General features: G+C 46.9%; 7 protein-coding genes and 2 non-coding genes across 9 annotated transcripts; 3 read left to right on the forward strand and 6 right to left on the reverse strand.

The window, feature by feature from the left end:
* Nucleotides 1-2,464: 2,464 nt before the first annotated feature.
* Nucleotides 2,465-2,731, reverse strand: FPOAC1_004994 (uncharacterized protein; the record flags this gene model as incomplete). The annotated part of the gene is made up of 2 exons (XM_044849528.1): nt 2,465-2,528; nt 2,583-2,731. 2 exons carry the CDS (start codon nt 2,729-2,731, stop codon nt 2,465-2,467), a joined length of 213 nt encoding a protein of 70 aa, XP_044708238.1.
* Nucleotides 2,732-5,117: 2,386 nt separating this feature from the next.
* On the reverse strand, nt 5,118-5,393 carry FPOAC1_004995 (uncharacterized protein; the record flags this gene model as incomplete). Its single annotated transcript, XM_044849529.1, has 2 exons — nt 5,118-5,201; nt 5,250-5,393. The coding sequence occupies 2 exons, from the start codon at nt 5,391-5,393 to the stop codon at nt 5,118-5,120; spliced, it is 228 nt and encodes a 75-aa protein (XP_044708239.1).
* Nucleotides 5,394-7,359: 1,966 nt separating this feature from the next.
* Nucleotides 7,360-9,906, reverse strand: FPOAC1_004996 (uncharacterized protein; the record flags this gene model as incomplete). The annotated part of the gene is made up of 1 exon (XM_044849530.1): nt 7,360-9,906. The coding sequence occupies one exon, from the start codon at nt 9,904-9,906 to the stop codon at nt 7,360-7,362; it is 2,547 nt and encodes an 848-aa protein (XP_044708240.1).
* Nucleotides 9,907-11,781: 1,875 nt separating this feature from the next.
* On the forward strand, nt 11,782-12,052 carry FPOAC1_004997 (uncharacterized protein; the record flags this gene model as incomplete). The annotated part of the gene is made up of 2 exons (XM_044849531.1): nt 11,782-11,912; nt 11,959-12,052. 2 exons carry the CDS (start codon nt 11,782-11,784, stop codon nt 12,050-12,052), a joined length of 225 nt encoding a protein of 74 aa, XP_044708241.1.
* A 453-nt stretch (nt 12,053-12,505) lies between these two features.
* FPOAC1_004998 (uncharacterized protein) lies at nt 12,506-12,975 on the forward strand (the record flags this gene model as incomplete). Its single annotated transcript, XM_044849532.1, has 2 exons — nt 12,506-12,635; nt 12,785-12,975. 2 exons carry the CDS (start codon nt 12,506-12,508, stop codon nt 12,973-12,975), a joined length of 321 nt encoding a protein of 106 aa, XP_044708242.1.
* Nucleotides 12,976-13,516: 541 nt separating this feature from the next.
* On the reverse strand, nt 13,517-13,876 carry FPOAC1_004999 (uncharacterized protein; the record flags this gene model as incomplete). The annotated part of the gene is made up of 3 exons (XM_044849533.1): nt 13,517-13,613; nt 13,662-13,707; nt 13,792-13,876. The coding sequence occupies 3 exons, from the start codon at nt 13,874-13,876 to the stop codon at nt 13,517-13,519; spliced, it is 228 nt and encodes a 75-aa protein (XP_044708243.1).
* A 1,311-nt stretch (nt 13,877-15,187) lies between these two features.
* Nucleotides 15,188-15,297, reverse strand: FPOAC1_005000. Its single transcript has one exon. It is a non-coding gene; the product is annotated as a tRNA-Glu (tRNA).
* An 82-nt stretch (nt 15,298-15,379) lies between these two features.
* FPOAC1_005001 lies at nt 15,380-15,488 on the reverse strand. The gene has a single exon. It is a non-coding gene; the product is annotated as a tRNA-His (tRNA).
* A 3,037-nt stretch (nt 15,489-18,525) lies between these two features.
* Nucleotides 18,526-18,986, forward strand: FPOAC1_005002 (uncharacterized protein; the record flags this gene model as incomplete). The annotated part of the gene is made up of 3 exons (XM_044849534.1): nt 18,526-18,591; nt 18,658-18,746; nt 18,830-18,986. The coding sequence occupies 3 exons, from the start codon at nt 18,526-18,528 to the stop codon at nt 18,984-18,986; spliced, it is 312 nt and encodes a 103-aa protein (XP_044708244.1).
* Between the last annotated feature and the right edge of the window lie 98 nt (nt 18,987-19,084).

Here is a 19,084-nt window from a genome sequence, read left to right on the forward strand (position 1 = left end):
GGTGGCGTGGGTTGTTTCGAAGGAAAGACCATGATTTAGAGGTGTGCTTCGCCAAATTTGTTTTGGGGGTCTTCTCTACGATCTCCAAAGTCGGGTTTCTCTCCTGAATTATATATTAGTTAACTGTCTGCACATTGGCTCTTTATCTACCTACATTTGGCCATAGGCTCGCTGAAAGCACTTGGGTAAAGGTTCTGCGGTAAGACTACAGGTCAGCTGAGATTCCTTAAGAACGCAACCTCCCACAGAAGAGCAAAGAAGACAAGGAATACCCATAGGACATCATCCAGTTGCACATCATTCGACCTTATCTCCAAGCTGTATCTATTGAGTCCGTGCCATGGCATAGACAAAAAGTGAGGTCTCGAAAGGCTGCATCTACGGGAGGTATACCCTTAATGCTGGCGTCCGCTGCGCTTTATACCTTGCTGCTCCTTACTACCTATTTTAGATAGCTCCGGTCCTGCAGGGCTCTCTTATCGGAGTTTCCCTGTGCCTGAATAAAAACATGCCTACTACTTTCAAACCCTTCTCGGACGCGCCTTCACAAGGTCTGCGGGTAAAAGTACCTTTCGCCTTCTATTTTCTATGCTCAACTGATCTTCCTCGATGAATGGGAGACATCCCATGACAAAGACAGTACAGCACCGCGACAAATCACCGAGTTGCGCATCGTTCGACCTTATCTCGAAGATATATCCCGGAGCTCAACAGAATAGGACGGAGACAAAGTTAGTTATATTATTAACCAACACTTGCTGACAAGCATGCGGCGACCCTCCAATGCAAAGGCCATTCGGGAGAAAAGAAAGGCGAGGGGGGCGACGTCAAGCAGAATAAAGAGGATGACGATAGAGACGATGACGAGGATAAATATTCGCCTTGCATTCCTTGACTTTCTGCCTGTGGGCTTTGCAGATTTTATCTTGAGCCCGGTGACCTCATGGTCCATTGTGAGTTATCTTGTCATCTCCAAGCACAACACCTAACATCGCTTATCAATTCTACGGCTTGGCCACATCTCAAAGTATTACACACAAGAACCGGACGGGCCTCGAGCGCCTGTGGTGAGTGTGGACCGAGGCCAGTGTGCAGAAGACTCTTAAGCACTAGGGTACAAAAATAAGTAGTCTAAGAAATATAGTCTATAAAATGGCCTAAGAACTTTATCTTTTATGCTTCCGTTGTAATTTCTGATGCTCCGAGGCAAGGTCCTCCTCTTCGCCCCAACTACAAGGCGTGGTAGTAGCATCTCCAAGTATTGCACTCAATATTACTTGTTACAACTGCGGCGCGAATCGTATTGATGGCGGTTCATTGATATCTATCAAATTCTATATACATGAGGTGTGACTAAACAAGCAGAGCCTCGTCAAGCAATGTGTATGACAAAGACGCAAAGAGTTGAATATTGTTTCAGGCGTTTTAGGGACGGAAACGAATCTGGATTGGCCAAGACTTGTGACAGGTCGCAATCTCTAGAGAGTTTGTTTGATCTCTTATCTCAGTTGATATTTATAATTTGAGTAGGCAGATGAGCTCTGAGGGATCAAGAGATTCGAAAGTCAATCAAGACCAAGAGTGACGTAGGGCGGGAGAATATGGAAGGCCGGTTGAGAAGTGATAGTGTGATCTTCTTATTGATTAGTGTTCGACAGTATTGGCACTTTCGTTGGAGTCGCTTTGCTTTTAATGGCTGGAGTGCTGTTTGAGAATGCAATGTAGGCTGAGTTTGGCTTTTACCCAAGACCTGGCGACCGTTGCAAGACTGTTGGAGATTGTTTGGAGCTCAGCCAGAAAGAGGGTGCGCAGCTGACTCTTGAACGCTGCTGGATACCACCGGAGAATGTCTGAGAAAGGCGCAATGGTGTGTGACTCGTTTGTCGAAGGGTGCTAGAGACCAGAGTGTTTGAGAAAATCGCAATAGTTCATGACTTGTTTATCGAAGGCCGCTGAAGACCACAATAGAGTGTTTGAGAAAGGCGCAATGGTGTGTGATGCTTGTCGAAGGCTGCTGGCGAATACATGAACTAGCCGAGAAAGATGTTTCGGCCGTCTTAGAGAACGTTCATGATCGATTGAGGTTGATTTTGTTGCACGCCTTTGTAGATTGACCGAAGCGTGTATCAATGGTCGTTTTGCTTTTGTTTGACTGCCCGTAGCCGGTTGTTATCTGCGATCCCTGGGAGTTGCTGCACTGTCTTGTTGCCTTGTCAGAATACTGCCTTTTGTATATATGGTCAAACTCACATCCATCATTTGTATCGCGTCACTCCGCGTCGTCAGTTTGTTGTGTCATAACTGTGCCAATAAAAGTGTAGTGTCTGTGCCGAGGAAGCTGTTAGCCATGTCGGCTTATGTGGACGGGGAAGGGCATACCTTTGATGTGATCAACCAGAAGAGATGTAGATTTCATAGATCGACAGAAGGATTGCACGACAGCTGGATTTGACGGCCAGCATTCTCACAAAAGAATAACGTCGAGTCGCGGGTATTGAGAGTGAAGTCTTGTCTCAGTATTGAGATGCCTTGTTCAAATTAGTACTCAAGCTTCATCATCTGACGATAAAAGGTCAACTTACTGAGTAGTTCCAATGGCTGCGGTAAAGAAGCGGAGTATGGTAGTGACTGTGCTCCTGTTGCGTGGCCCTGTTGCTGCCGTTATTGTCGCTGTTGTTTTTGTTACTCTTGTCGTTCCTGTTGCCGCAATTGCTGTTGTTCGTCTGCTCATCGTGTCACACCATCACCATCACCATCACCATCACCATCACCATCACCATCACCATCACCATCACCATCACCATCACCATCACCATCACCATCACCATCACCATCACCATCACCATCACCATCACCATCACCATCACCATCACCATCACCATCACCATCACCATCACCATCACCATCACCATCACCATCACCATCACCATCACCGTCATCAAATCACCGCCACCAAAAACACCACCAAAACACCTCCCCAGGAAGGACCGACTGGCTTGAACAATGGCAAAAAGCGAGGTTTGACGTATTCCTCGGTAATCCTCCGCAAAATAGGTATAGAATGATGCATTCGCTTCGTGACCAGCAGGCAAGAGTGATATAGTGGATAGTTGGCATCGCAAGTCTGTAAGGGGAAGCGGACTGAAGCAAGATGCAAGTCTTGTGCGATTAAACGTTGCATTCAGCGATAACAGCCATAGGGCGTTGTCTCTGGGCCGGCATGTCTTCAATGTTGACGAGTCTTGCTGCTTAGGGGTGACTATGCCGCGAAGACATCCGTCGGGTATATAAAAGTAATAGCTTCAGACGCCAGGGGACTTTTAGTCTACTGCATGAACGCAGTCGTAGTAGTCGAGGTTTCGATCATAGTTGTCGAAGATTCTAGGGGTTGCGGAAACGCATCTAAGCGTATGGGAAAGGTAGCCCAGCGTCTCTTGAATCCCAAGATACCCTTGGGGGCGTCGGGGGCCGGTTGTCCTCAGACTGTCGTACAGATATATTTGACAGGGTGATGGATAGTTGAGAATATGATAAGGATTGGACGTATCGAAAACCTTTCATCTCGACACAATGAGCCCATAATGGATTCAAGGCATCATCCTAGGCCAGGGGCGTCGGGTCGGCTAGGCATTGTAGTACCCCGAGGTGGTGTAGTCTGACCTTCTCCGAAGACGTACGCCGCAAAATCTAACTTCAGGCAAGTCGAGATTAACAATTACTGGCGCCGGTGCTGAAAGGTGCTGAAATGAGCGCGAAATAGTGAAAACATCAATATGATTGAAGGGTTTTGAGATGGCTGGCCGCCGTTGCTGCCGTTGCCGTTGGAAGCTAAGCGCAAAATAGCGAAAACAGCAATACGATTGAAGGGCTTTGTGATGGCCAGGTCGGGTACCAACCCTGAATGAAGAAAGAAGCAGTCGCTTTGGGGATCGTAGTTAGAGTGTGGTGCAACACCTTCGGTGACAGTGCTTTGGGTCAAAGTCTGTATATTCACCCTCTTCCATAGCCTCTCTACCAGGCGTCTGGCTTTCTAAAGAATGTTGGACCAGCGCCCGGTTGCGGCTTTCGAAACTTGACAAAGCTTAGTAGCTTTGGGGGAGTTGATTATGCAAAGCTGCGAAATGTCAGCTAAATGTGTAATTGATGACAATAAAATGACTTACATATTGCAACTAGTGTTAAACCTTTTAACAATAGATAGACATGATTGCTATGCAGTGAATGACAGTCTGAAACTTGTCTTTTCAGCCGACTAGCGTTGACAGCAAGCTGGAAGATGGTATGAACGGGATGGCTTCCTTGGAACGCCTCTCCAGATAGTGATGGGTAGTGGCGAAGTATAGGTCCACGGCTGTTTGGTCTTGGCTACAGCTCAAGATGGGTCTTAATGGGGCAGGATTTTATGCCACGTATCGGGAAGGATCATTGACCCTCTCTCGGCCATATCCCTTCAGATTGTTGTAACTTTGATGTATGCTCAAGAGTCGCTGGGTTTGGCATGGTCATGTCGCAGTCGCTCGTGTTGGGGGCAGAAATTCGACAGAAATGGGCATCTTGAGAAGAGTTTCTGGGGTTGGATGTCTGTCAGTTACTGGAAAATTTCGGTAACTTGACGTATTTGTTGTCATTTGCTTGAAGTGATTGCGCTTTAATTGTTTGATGCGTGATACCTGTCCTTAGTATCGAAGGAATTGTCGCAGTCATTCGGTCATGATTGAGGTTTGAGATATCATTTGACCTCTGATGGGACGCATGCTCATGACTTTCGACGACCGGGGTCGACATGAACGCCCTGATGGGTAGCAAAGATGGCCTCTAAGCTTTAGGATAAAAATGAATGGCACAAACTCATAGTCTTCACAGCATAAAGTAACGTAATGTCTCTTATGGCTGCGGGTAGCCCGAAGCTATAGTAGTGCGGACTGGAGGTGGACTCGGCGTTGCAATGATTGTGGAGTGAATCGCGATCGGGAAACGCGATCGCGGGGTAAGACAAATGTTCAAAAAGCAACCACGGCAGAACCGCAATTGGCTTCCTGATACTGGGGTATCTTTGGTCCATATTGCCGTTTGATCATATGATGATTTGACTATCCTTTGGTGATAGAGACATGATATCAATGATTGATGCGCTTGTTCTTTATGGGAGTTGAAGCGAGCAGCATGTTGCAATATCTGAGCGTGTTGTCGAACTCCAGAGTCTACCAAGAATTAGTCGATGCATACATGTAACAATGACGAATGTTTACCTTGACACCCCCTGTCCGCGTAGCCTCCTCGATATGACAAATGTGGCTTCCGATCATTTGTCGTACCTTCACACTCGAGAAGCCTTGATTTGTACTTGCAGTGTGTCTGGCAAGCTTTTGTTGTCCGAGCATCTTGTGCGCCATTGCAACACATTATCGTTCTCAAGACACTTGTAAGTTCATCCAATAGAGGATTCGCTATTGTGGTGCCACAGATAATGCCGTCGAGGAAATTTGATCGAGAACTGAATATGGCAGTAGAAGATGTCTGGCGGTTCAAGGAGTTGACTTTCGGGTAAAGGCTAGAGGTGAAGGCTCTTGGAGAGGTAAAGGGTACATGTCACTGTTTAGTTAGCTGGGGGGCTGTCCGCAAACACCATCAAAGAGGAGATGGCCATCGCTCAAGACCATTTCAAAGAAGCTTGACCTTCATGGAGATGGCTGAAAGAAAAGGGTCATCTTTTCGATTAGGCTGGATCTCAACATGGTTGTCAAGGTTGAACAGAGTGAAGCTGGATTTGATGTCAACTCGATCTTGATTAAATAATTTGTGAAGCTGAATCTGACGATAGCTCGATCTTCTGAGATTGTGGTCGTCTGGAAGAAAGTTGATGAGCTTGTTCTTGATCAAATGATTATGTTGGCCAATCTCCTGTTGATGTGGTTCTGGTAAGGCGTACCACAAGAGAAAGAAAGAGACGGGTATTATCGTAGTTCTCGCATGGATGTAGAGACCTTTTGGTAGAAGAATTTCCACATAACTAGAGGTGCTCCAGTGGAAGCATATCCTAGTCGGTGGTTTCATAAAGGCGTAGGAGCGAATGACTTAAGGGTCTTACGATAAAGTCTGATCTCTTGGTGTTTCAATTTCTTGTGGCGGTATTCGAGAAGACGAAATCTCCAGTTGACTTGTGAGCGAATGGGTGTAGAACGTCTTGTATCATCTCAATCATCAAAGGTGAGAGTTGAAAGAAACTGGTTCGTTCCATGTTTTCTTAGCATGTGACTGAAGGTCTTGCTGTAGAAGCTCGATTTCTGAGTGATTTGTCGGTGGAGATTTCTGAGCACAATCTCAGAATAGTGGGTAGTGGGCGGGATGTCTCGCATAAAGAAGCTCGATCTCGTGAACATTTGAATGTATGGAGATGGTTCGAAGATGTTTTGTGAAGAGTTGAACTGGGATTTTCGAGTTGGGTTGAATCTCTGTTGGCAAATTCATGCTTGAGGCTTGTCGGAGAGAGCATCTTCTGGCGAGACTAAGGTGATGGTTGATGGGAGGAGTTATCTGATTGAAAGAGTTCGATCTATGATTCTTCTGAGAGAACATCTTCCAGGTGATTTGTCGAGGAGTTGTCTTTTCAGAGAAGCTCGTCGAGGAGGTTGAAATGTCGTAGAGGGTTGTTTGAGAGGTCATTGAGAGGTCATTGAGAGGTTGTCAGAGGTATGGTTGAGAGAGGTCTGAGAGGTCGTGATGCCAGGGTCGCTTGTCGAGTATGCTGCTGGCGACTCTCAGTCGTTCCCATACAATAACACCCCCATACAATAACACCCCCGTACATGTCTCCCCGTACAATAACACCCCCGTACAGAGGGCGCCCCAATGACACCCCCGTACTCAAGGGCCCATACAATAACACCCCCGTACCCAAAACTTACCCAAACGCCCGCCCCCCAAAAAGCACAAAACACCAAAATGCACAGCATGACTGGAACAACTGAAGCCCTTATGCTGTGCGAATGAGGCAAACTACCCCTTGCATGACTGAGGGCTCGACTTGGCCCACCTTATGCTACTGCGTTGGAGACTTTTGCTACCAAACATGGAGTTCTCTGACATCCTGACTCTTTCTCAACGAGGCTATGCCCCGGAAAGGCTGAGCTAAGCTCGCCTAGTCATGGAGACGTCTGCTACCAAAATGGAGTTCTTTGACTTACTGATGATGTGAAAGGCCACTGCGCCGGCATGTCTGAAAGCTCGGCTCCCCTGATTTTATGTTTGGAGACGTCTGCGGCCAAAATTGAGTGCCTTCCTGGCGATATTGGAAACAAAATGAAGAGGGGGAAAGAGGTACTGTCCCTAGCGCACAACTCGGCTGCTCCGATGGGTAACTCATTTCTGTGGGTATTCTTGACCATGCTTGTTGAGATGTTGATAGCAGCGATTGCACCTGTGTTTTTTCGGGTCGTTTTTGTCTGCGCACCAGTTATCCTTGCGTTCAAGGTCCTCAACTCTATCACATTCGGGGTTGAGGCAGCTTCTAGGCTCTCGCTGTTGCCATTCTCGACTAGTCCTGTAAAAATACGTATAGCAGCGATAGCACCTGTACTTGTTTATGTCGTCTTTGTCTTTTGTCCAGCGCTCGTTCTTTGTACGATCCTCCACTCGACCACAGTTGAGATTGCAACAGGTCCTTAAAGCTTTGCGAGGGTCGAACTTCGTTGTCGCGGTGGCTTTCCATTCTGTGCCGGGTTTCGCGCGGCGATGAGCATAGCAGCGGCCGCATATCCATATGTCTCTGTCGTCTTTGTCTCTGTACCAGCCCTTCTGACCAGGGTCCGCGACTCGATCACAGTTAGGATTCCCGCAGGCTCTGGGCCCTTCCAATAAAGGGTTGTAATGATTGCTCACGGTGGGTGACCATTCTGTGCCGGGATGGTGCTTAAGATATTGTGCACAAGAGCAGCATCTCCATTTGATTTTGCCTTTGTCATCTTTGTCTGCGACCCAAGCTGTTTTTTTACAATTGCCCTCAATTTTGCCACAGCTGGGATTAACACAAGTCCTCGGCCCCAATCGCTTATCGTGAATTGTATTCGTGACAATAACAGTACGATGGTGACCGTGCTTACGGTGATATTTGTAGCATGCAGCGCAAACGCGTATATCCCCCACAGTAACGAAGTTGATCTTGTTGCCGGAAGCAGTCAAGTTGCTTCTCTTGCAATGTCCACACTCCTTCTGGACTCTCATTCCTCCACAAACTCCCTGTGCGAGAGGCCATGCGCTGTTCAGAGAGTGCTGGTGAAGAGCGGGAAGGTCTAATGACTCTCGTAACTGATTAATACAATTATATTTGGCGTCTGAAAATAAACATAATGACGAATCAACATTTGGGCGGCTACTGCGATCTAGCAGTCCGAGGTATGCTATTATAAGTCCCTCACAGAAGACAGACATATATCTGTCTAAATCATGGTTAGGGTCTATTGGCTGACTAAATGCTGCTACAAGTCGGAAGTTGCAAATGACACTACCTTGTCTAGTAAAGGTATATTGCTTACTCTTCTCTTTGGTACCAGTGTTGGAGTTCCTCTCATGGTCTCGAAGGCGTAGATATCCACCCTTTTTATTAATTGAAGAACCAACATATGCTCTGATATCCATTTTGCTCTTAATGGTTGTGCCAGGCTTAAGGGTCTTGACCAGATGGTAATTGGTCATCAATTGAGATTGCGCTTGAACAACATTGTCAACTCCAACGTCAACCGGGACGTTTGTATACACTAGGCGGTGTTCAAAGCGTTTTGGTACCTCAGGCAGATCTAGCAGATCAATTGGCTGGAGGTTGGGCCTTCCAAGCACTTGTTGTACCTTATCTGGCATATGTTCTAGGAGATCTTCGATCAACTGTTCACAGTCGGCATGTATGAGGATGCCTCGGAATGGCCTTGTCATTTCTCTATCAGTGGAGTTCAAGCTCATCCAGGCATTGATGGCTAGTATAGTGCTATCTTTGGCCCAAGCACAAAGGGTCCTAATCATCTGTGAAAAGTCGTCCCGAAATTTCTTCTTATCATAATCATTTTCATCTACGGGATACTCTTCGTTAAGGCGGCGTATCAATTCTTTGGCCGTTTCTTTCTTCTCATTCTCATTTTCACTATCTTCTTCTTTTTCTTCTTTATCTTGTTCTTGCTCCTCTTCAGGGGGGACTTCATCTTCATCAAGCGGGAAATGATCAACATCATCTCCTTCAAAATCTTCTTCTTCATATTCATATTCATATTCTCCATCCTCGTCTTCTTGACGGCGGGCTTTTTCCTCAGCATCACGACGTATTTCCTCGTCTTCAAGACGGAGTTCTGCTTCTTCTTCAGCACGCCGGGCTTCATCAGCATCACGACGGATTTGCTCGTCTTGATGACGGCTGCCAAATTCATATCTAGGCCGGGCTTCTTCAGCATCGCGGCGGGTAGCCTCACCTTCACGGGGGCCCCATTCCCAATCAACCTCGTCTCCAAGACGGGCAAAATCATAATCATAATCACCGTTTCCAATACGGGCAAAATCATTATCATAGTCACCGTTTCCAATACGGGTAGCGTCACCTCCAAGAGGGGCATTTCCAAAATGGTCACCTCCAAGAGGGACAGCCTCACCTCCAAAGGGGGCATCTAAAGAATGGTCACCTCCAAGAGGGACAGCCTCACCTCCAAGAGGGGCCTCATGGTCTCCAAGACCGACGCCTTCAAGGCGGAGTTTCTTTGCAGTAGTTGGTGTTTCCAACAACTGCTCTTGCTTTTCAAGGAGCTGGGTGGCTCTTGTGGCCTTGGTTGACCCTGAAACATCTCGCTTTCTGGTACTTGCTGGTGTCTCTGGGGGGACGGCCGCAGGTACGGACTTGCTAGCGATTCTTGCTGATCGACGGGTCTGCATTGTGGCTTCTTGAATTGAGAGATCTGTTTGTACGTTAGTTATTGGTCTTGCTTGCTTGCTTGTGTTGGATTGAGAATTTCTTCGAGTGTGGGTTGGAATTCGTTTTGTCCAGGTACCTGGTGTCGTTCCTTCCTCACTTACATCGCTGGCTGTCCGGGAGGGAAGGCACGGGAAGGCAGACACAGGCCAACTCCCACCGGGAAGGGACCCAACAAATGGGAAAGGGCCAACAAAAAATTGCATCATCGACGCGTTCATGACCTGATTACTTTCGATAGCTAAGGTGGAAGGGCGGGAATTATTTTAGAGTCGTGTCTTTGGTAAAGGGGTCAACAGGCTGGCGTGCTCTACCACAACGAGCAACAATCCTCTTCTGATCTTCAATCATGGATAGTCGATGCAATTTCGATCAAGCATTCGTTGCATTTAAGTAAAGATGCCCTCAATTAACTACAACTTGGCCTGTCATTTGACGATTACTACCCCTGAATCTGTCACGACGATTGATCTTCTTGTGCGTTCCATTTGAAAACACAGATATCAGTGTAATTGAGTATTAGCATCATGTAAATTTCTTTGCTATGAGAAATACGCATATCATATCAATTGCATCAATTACCCCTGAAAACCTCAGTCTCGAGAATTAGTAAATTTTGTTGGATGGTTCAATGTCAGATGAGACAGTTTATTCCGACTCCAAATCAAGGCTGCCGTCGAATTAGTCACTAAGTACTATTCTCACCAATGCGGCTGAGGTGCTGTTATCGCAAGATCATGACTGCTTCTGTCGCTACTCAAATATTTGATAACCGGAACCAGAATTTTATTAAACATGTGAAGCTATGACGAAGTTCCTGGCCACCTATGATATCCTGGGCTAGCGACGTTGAGCTCTATTGTCGTTAATTGAGGTCAATATAAGACTGCGGGCAGTGAATTCATGATTGCATGTAAAGTATCAAGTTGGATTCTGTTATTTAGATGGATGTCAAGTGTTCGGATTAACAGTACAAAATCACAATGCATTATAATGCTCATTCTGAAATCACAGACTACTTGGTTGATGTGAAAAAGTAACTTGCTTCCTATTTAATCTAAAAGCCTATATACGTCTTGTTTATCCCCCCATCTATGTGTATTTTATAAGCCGGGGGAGAAGCAGTAGCCACAGCAGCGGGAGCTAGAGTCGGAGCAAGAGCAGCGCCAGATGGAACTGGAGTTGGAATAGCCGCGGTAAAAGACTACCTGTGAGAGACAGAGATGGAGAAGAAATCGCCAAAAGTCGCAAGAGTGTCGCAGGAGCCGGATAAGGAGCAGGACACCGAAGCGCTCTAATATGGTGAGCTCTACCTCCAGGGCAACGAGACGGGACATGGCGACGATATTGCCAATAGTAGTTAGGTAGAGCACAGTGTAATAAGCCCAAAAGCTTATAGTTTCGAGATTTAGCATGATCGCATAATAAAAGGCGGGCGGGTAAGGATAGGGACATCTAAGAAACGGCAGCGCTTGATACGCTTGGGTACTTGCGCACTGAGGAGCGAGAATGCATTTATCTGATGAAGCCAAAAGGTATTGGTCGAGTTAAACGAGGAGAAATGGAAGATGAAGACCGAGTAGATAAATATGGTGGTGGGAAGGGAAACGCACGTGACCTTATGTTGTATGTAGAGCATGCCTGTGGAAGCCATTTATTTCTTGCCCTTGTCAAGTCGAGCGCAATATTCGATTCACATGATTAAAATCATATAATATTGATTTGATGTACAGACGCGTACGTCCAGTTCGATAGTAGGATATCATTCCACCTTTCCCTGTTGATTTATACTGTTTTTGAACTTGTTCGCCAACTCGGTCACTGGCGCCTGCCGCCTCATGGTTGTCGGCCGTCCTCAGGCTGCTGCCGGCTACAGCGTCAGCCGCTTCGCTGCTCGCTTTGGCTTTCCTTGTATCGCCGACGGTGGTGCCCAAAACGTTGGCCACATCGTCAAGGGTTTTGTCTTTAGGTAAGGTCGGACTACATTACTTTAGGATACTACAATGACTGGCCAGCCCGACGCCCCTGACGCCTTGGGTCTATTACAGACACATTATGTCGAGATTGAAGGATTTCGATACATCCGATCCTTATCATATTGTCAACTAATCATCCTGTCAACTCTATATTAGACACTTTAAGAACAACCGGCCCTGACGCCTCCGTCGCCACAGGTCTATTATAGGCACATTATGTCGAGATTGAAGGATGTCGATACGTCCGATCCTTATCATATTATCAACTATTCATCCTGTCAACTCTATATTAGACACTTCAAGAACAACCGGTCCTGACGCCCCCGACGCCCCCGACGCCTTGGGCATATTATGTCGAGATTGAAGGATTTCAATACGTCCGATCCTTATCATATTCTCAACTATTCATCCTGTCAAACCTATGTTAGACACTTTAAGAACAACCGGCCCTGACGTCCCCGACGCCCCCGACGCCTCTGATGCCCCTGACGCCTTGGGTCTATTATAGGCATTATGTCGAGATTGAAGGATTTCGATACGTCCGATCCCTATCCTATTCTCAACTATTCATCATCCTGTCAAACCTATGTTAGACACTTCAAGAACAACCGGCCCTGACGTCCCCGACGCCCCCGACGCCTCTGATGCCCCCGACGCCTCTGATGCCCCTGACGCCTCTGATGCCCCCGACGCCTCTGATGCCCCTGACGCCTTGGGTCTATTATAGGCATTATGTCGAGATTGAAGGATTTCGATACGTCCGATCCCTATCCTATTCTCAACTATTCATCATCCTGTCAAACCTATGTTAGACACTTTAAGAACAACCGACCCTGACGCCCCCGACGCCTTAGGTCTAATATAGGCATTATGTCGAGATTGAAGGATTTCGATACGTCCGATCCCTATCCTATTCTCAACCAGTCCACCACGCAGAGTCGAGGCTTACCTCATATGAGATCACGATCAGCCAAAAAGATCTCCGGGACACTGACCCTTGCCTCCGTCACTGCCAATAAAGACCAAAATGCACCGCAGACCAGTCAGCCACAATGAGTCTCGGGTCCAGACTACACAACACATAAACAAGCCCATACCATGAAGCCATCACTTGGTGAAAACAACGTCAACAAACCATCTGGTGCCTTAGACTGACGCATTCCCTTGGGTTTGCGACGTACGTTTTATCGGACTGCATAATGTTGGGATACCACCAAGCGTTCAAGAGATCGACGATGAATGTATTGTACAAGGGAGTCGTGGAAATATACTACGATGGAAATAGAACCCCGGATCAAATGTTGTCCAAGCCCGACAATGATACCATCTTGGAGTATTCCGATGTATTGTGGACTCGATGCAATTTCTCAATTGGACATAAATGCCAAGCCCAGATCAACCACAGGAGCTCAACATGTTCACATGAGGTCAACAAGTGCATTTTTCTGCTACCGGTGCAACAGATAGAGCTTCAAATCTTTGACAATGGGCCCCATTGTCAATTAATACTACAGGAGGAAATCCCAAAGTTCCCGGCGTTGCCACAGATCACAAGAAATTGGATCAGACAATGACACGCTCAGCACGTATGGTGCTGCTATCCTTGAGCAGAGGCAGTATAGACGAGAACAAAACGAGCCGGAGCCAGGGGAGGCGGGACAAATGGGGCGGAATTGGGTTTAATCTCGTTGTACCTACAAAAAGTTAGTTATGGAAACAATTAGTCATGTCAGATCTCTTACATGACGAACAACCCTGTAACTTCTCGAGGTTTCCACTTCCATACACCTGTGGCACTCAGATTGCATGTGATCCTTTTGTTGACACTGGATTCATTAGATTGTGACAATAAGATCAATAAGGATGACTTACCCAGTTGCGGAAACGGGAGGTAGCCATTAACAAGTACTGCAGCGTCCTCGGGAGGAGGTGGTCCGTACGGGGGAGTTGATGTCATGACACATGGATGTGAAGATTATACTGAACGAGTAGCTCGGGCGCCGAACGTCAACGACCTCGCCATCTTGGTATGTAGCAGCTGCGATAAAAGTACCTCCATGAGCGAAGGTATTTATTTGGCTTTCTTGCTCTTGTCAAGTCAGTAGAGATGCTTTCGAATCGAACCACCGACGATATCGCCATCTTGGTATGTAGCAGCTGCGATAAAAGTACTTCCATGAGCGAAGGTATTCGTTTGGCTTTCTTGCTCTTGTCAAGTAGAGAAAGGTAGTCGTTCGAGGGAGATACTTCCGATTCACACGATGAGACGTAGCTAAACGCTGTTCCGATGTACAGAAACGTACGTCTGGTTCGATAGAGTGGAGGCTAACGTTGATCACCTTTGCCAATCGATTTAGACTTGATTTGACTTGTTTGCCAGCTCGGTCATCTGTGTCTCAAGGCTATGGATAATTTGACATGCGATTTCCTAGCCATACACCTAACGAAAGCACTAGATCAGATTAGATAGTGATGTTAGAGTAAGATAAGAAATAACTAACCTAAATGCATGTGGAGGGTGCTTATCGACCTCCACGGCGACCTTGGGAGGCTGCTTAAATAACTATATATTGGTAAGTCAGTGCTGATTGCTCGTAGTTCGATGATTACTGGATTATGCACGGAAAGGAACAATTGACAGTGTGCCCAGTCTGAAGTCTGAAGTAGTGCCTATTTGCTATCAGCGCGGAAGTCGGTGATATTGCAGGTTCCCGCAGACTTGGTAGTTTCGTTTAATACAAAACCACGGTGTGCAGGGGATAAAACAACTGCAATCAAAACACCGTTCTGGGCCCTGGTTTCCGTTAGCACGTGTTTTTTGTAATTGGGAGGCACTGCCTTGATCGTTGAGATACCGACGCTCTCTTGAGCTGCCCTGTGAGGAAGAAGAAGAAATGACAAGAAAGACTTTGGGACATAATGTAAATGATGCCAGTTTTGATGATGCAGAACCCCTCCTGAAAAGAAACAAAGAACATGTCAAATAAAACTGCCGACTAAGCTTGGGCTGCTGTTCTAGACTATTTATTATTTTTATCTCCAAATCTCAACTCATCATAGAAATGTCTCACGTTTTTAACCATAGCTTGACCACTGATTGTAAGCAATAATATTTTCACTATCAATAGATAAATCTTTCTAGTAATAGGTCAAAGTCAAAGCTCATCATTGAATCCTGTATGTCTGCACCGGTGTGACATGCGCTAGCATAAGAAGGTCGGTCGGTGCAAGGGAAGAAAAAGAAGAAAGAAGAAAAAGAAAAAAAGGAGGGCCCCCCCAGGATTTGAACCTGGCGTCTCTCGGGCGTTCAACACGATGATAGATGTAGGCGGCGCCGAACGTGAAGACCTAAGCGCTTAACCACTCAGCCAGGGGGCCGTCTGTTTATTGAAATATAGCTAGGTTATTTTGGCATATATGAGTATATAGAAAGGAGAAAAATAGAAAAAGAAAAATAGGAGGGCCCCCCCCAGGGTTTGAACCTGGCTTCTCTCAGGCATAGAACGTGAAGATTGATATGGGCGGCGACACGAACATAACCAAGCGCCTAACCACTCGGCCAGGGGGCCGCTTGTTTGTTAAGATATTATTAGTTACTTTGGTATATGTAGGTACGCAGGAACTACTTGTATAGTGATAATCATGGGACGGTTCGTGATCTGAGGGTTACGAGAAATAAGAAGAATAACCTCTAGGGATAACTAGCTGTCCAGATGTCTTTAGAAAGTAATTGAAGTCCTACCAGCTGAGTGAACCTTGGCAGCGCCTCAAGGAATGTTTATGGTATCTCAGAAATCATACGGCATAGCTTGGATTGTATTAGCAGAAGGAGGACCCGATCTGATATATGGGGGCAGGCTAAGCACGTAGCTGATACCGTGAGTGTATCACATCAGGCCAGCATTCTCCTATTCTTTTTCAGATTTTTTTTTGTTACTGGCGTATGACCTCGAAGTCACATTAAGGTTTCTTTGGGTCTGAGCCGATGTGCTGCCTTGTATATGCTACTGAGCATGTCCAAACCGATCGCCAGACTCAATTTTGGAACCTTAACTATTCATACAGTACACCAAGTCACCGTCGTCTAGAAATTTAACGCACAACTTTAGACCCAAATCTACCTTCACATAAACAAGATGCATTGATGGGGCCCGCTACTGGTCCCATAACTAATATGATGATAATTTTGGTGGCTTTGCACGATGTTCAAAGTCCAATACTGATTTCCCCGTCACTCGGTAGCCTCGAGCAATAAGAAACCCATATCTGGGATCATGTTGGCATTAACAGCTCCTTCTTCCGTGAAAGGTAGGAGCGACATCCGCCAGACGCTCAATAGGCCACCCCTTCGCATCAAGGCCATCCAAGTGCTCGCTCTCGTCTCCTTATTTCTCAGGCGGCTTTTACAGTAGCGTAGTAAATACCACTCTAAATTGTGACAAGTATTCGGATGCATTCCAAGTGCAATATCGTATTCTCGAATCTGTCGTTGTCAAGTACATTCGATTCACTGTAGTTCCCCAAGGATCTCTGTTGAGATTCCAGAGTCGTATAGGGATAATAAGTTAGCGGTTAATTGTAACAGATGGAACAACTTAAATTCATCAGATAGTTGCGGTGTTAAAAATAGAACCTGCATAGTACACAGGTAGGGATGTATTCAACGTATGGCCCGTCCTCATCATCTTCATTGTCTGTATTATTATCATCTCCACCCTCAACGCCCTCTCCATTCGACCAGCCGCGGAGTCGACCTCCTGGTAACGTGTTGTTGTGCCTAGATCCGCCAACTTGGAGATCACCGTCCTACACATACTGTTTGAGATTATAGCAACGCTGTCCGTTCCAGTAGTCGATAGAAATAAATTGTCCTCAGATTCCTCACAATTTTGGGATGCTCAGGCCGGACATCTCGGATGATCTGTGTTGCCCTCTCTCGTGCGCAATAGCCCGCAACTGCTTCCCATATGCCCAAGGGAGGCGAAGAGAACCTCGTAGGTCCTGCGCGATAAAAAGCTTGGTCCAGCTTGATGTCGTGATGTGCTCGGTGAAACGCAGATTCCGGAATCTAACCCGTCGTTCCTTTCATCGTACAGGATGTCGTTGGGTGGGCCCGATAGGAAGGCAATCTGTATGTACTAAGGTTAGCGCTATCCATCCTGGCTTGGTCATCTCCACCTTCGGTACAACCTTGAACCTTGTCAGCCCACTCCACCATGACCCGATTATGTCTCCCATGTTGTTGATTGATTGGACATCGGTGACACTAAGTTGAGCAAGACACCCACATGTAACGAAGATCGGCAGGTACCCGAACGGTTCTCCACATGGCGTTGTAAATAAGTCGAAGTCGTCTCAACACCATAAACTGAGATCTCAAAAAGTGGTGATAGTTGAAAACTGGACGATGCAGCAATCGAACGTGGAAACGATTAAGCCAGAAAAGCTCATAGATATAAGTCAGATCTCTTGCCGCCTTAGTAAGAACTTGCTGCCTTAGGTATGGTGACCCGCTGCCCTGAAAAAAAGTAGATGCCTCGAAAGCAAGGGAATCAGGTCTCGCGTCACGTGCAGCGCACAAGGTATTTATTCAAGCCTTCCCCTCTTTTATCTTCTCTTTCCTTTTTCCTACCTCACGTTCGGCACCGCCCATATCAATCTTCACATTCGGCGCCGCCCATATCAATCTTCACGTTCGTTGCCGCCCATATCAATCTTCACGTTCGGCACCGCCCATATCAATCTTCACATTCGGCGCCGCCCATATCAATTTTCACGTTCAGCTCCGCCCACAGTAAGTATTCACTCTATCTTCATCCTTCTCTTCTACAGTGTTGCCTCTGCTTGCACGCATCAGCCGCTTCCCTTCCTTCCTGCCCATTCCCGAACATCTTTTCACTTCCCAAGAGCAAGCTGTCATGTGCTCTTTTGAGCTACTTTGCCAGTCTTCATTTGCTCTTCATCTCTCCCCTGCTTCTCTTCTTTATCTTCCTTGCTCTGCTTTCGCGGGGCATTTCAGCACCTTCCTCTCTCTCCCCAACGCCAGTGGCCAAGTGGTTACTATTGCACTGCTTCTCTTCTTTCTCTTCCTTGCTCTGCTTTCGCAGGGCATTTCAGCACCTCTCCCTCCCCAACGCCAGTAGCCAAGTGGTTACTATTGCACTGCTTCTCTTCTTTCTCTTCCTTGCTCTGCTTTCGCAGGGCATTTCGGCACCTCTCCCTCCCCAACGCCAGTAGCCAAGTGGTTACTATTGCACTGCTTCTCTTCTTTCTCTTCCTTGCTCTGCTCTCGTGGGGCATTTCGGCACCCTCTCCTCCCCTGACGCCAGTAGCCAAGTGGTTACTATTGCACTGCTTCTCCTTCTCTCTTCCTTGCTCTCCTCTCGTGGGGCATTTCAGCACCTTCCTCTCCCTCCCCAACGCCAGTGACCAAGTAATCTTTTGAGTTGCTTGGCCTCTCGTCATTTGCTCTTCATCTCTCCCATCGCCAGTGACCAAGTGGTTACTATTGGGCTGCTTCTCTTCGCTTGCTTTACATGAATCGGGACATTTCAACATCCAACTCTATTCACTTGTCGTCACGTGCTGCTTACTAATATGCTTTAGATGTCTCACCCTTACCGTGGTGGCCGCGGTGGTTACCGTGGAGGTTCCCGCATTGTCTGCAATTGGGTAAGTCAACTCTGTTTATCTTATCAATCTTATCAATCTGATCTGATCTAATCTAATCTAATCTAGTGCCATCGTAATGGACATACCCAATCAGACTGTTCAAAATGGGTCGAAGTTGAGCGCCTCAGGCATGAGGTGAACACCCTGCTCTCTATGTAAGTAAACTGTCCTCTTTTTTTTTTTTTTTTTTTTTTTCCCTGATGAATTTATTATTCTTGAAGCTAATAATGTTTTTTAGGTATAACGAGCTTGCTGTGTCTGTGGACAGGCCCCGCCTCGCCCGGGCCCCGGCCCCCGCCCCGCCCCCACCGCCCCCGCCCGCAGCCCCCGCCCCGGGCCCCATTTTTGTTTTCGAGTCTGCCGCCGGCAGCACCCCCGCGGGGGGTGCTGCCTGAACACGCCCTGCGTGTTTTTGTGTTTCGTGCTGTGGTCTGCTCGGGTTGTTTTTTTTTTGTTGCCTTAGGCAACAAGTGGTTGGGGCTTTGCCCCCTAT

This window comes from Fusarium poae, chromosome 2, assembly GCF_019609905.1.
Source record: "Fusarium poae strain DAOMC 252244 chromosome 2, whole genome shotgun sequence".
Classification (NCBI taxonomy): domain Eukaryota; kingdom Fungi; phylum Ascomycota; class Sordariomycetes; order Hypocreales; family Nectriaceae; genus Fusarium; species Fusarium poae.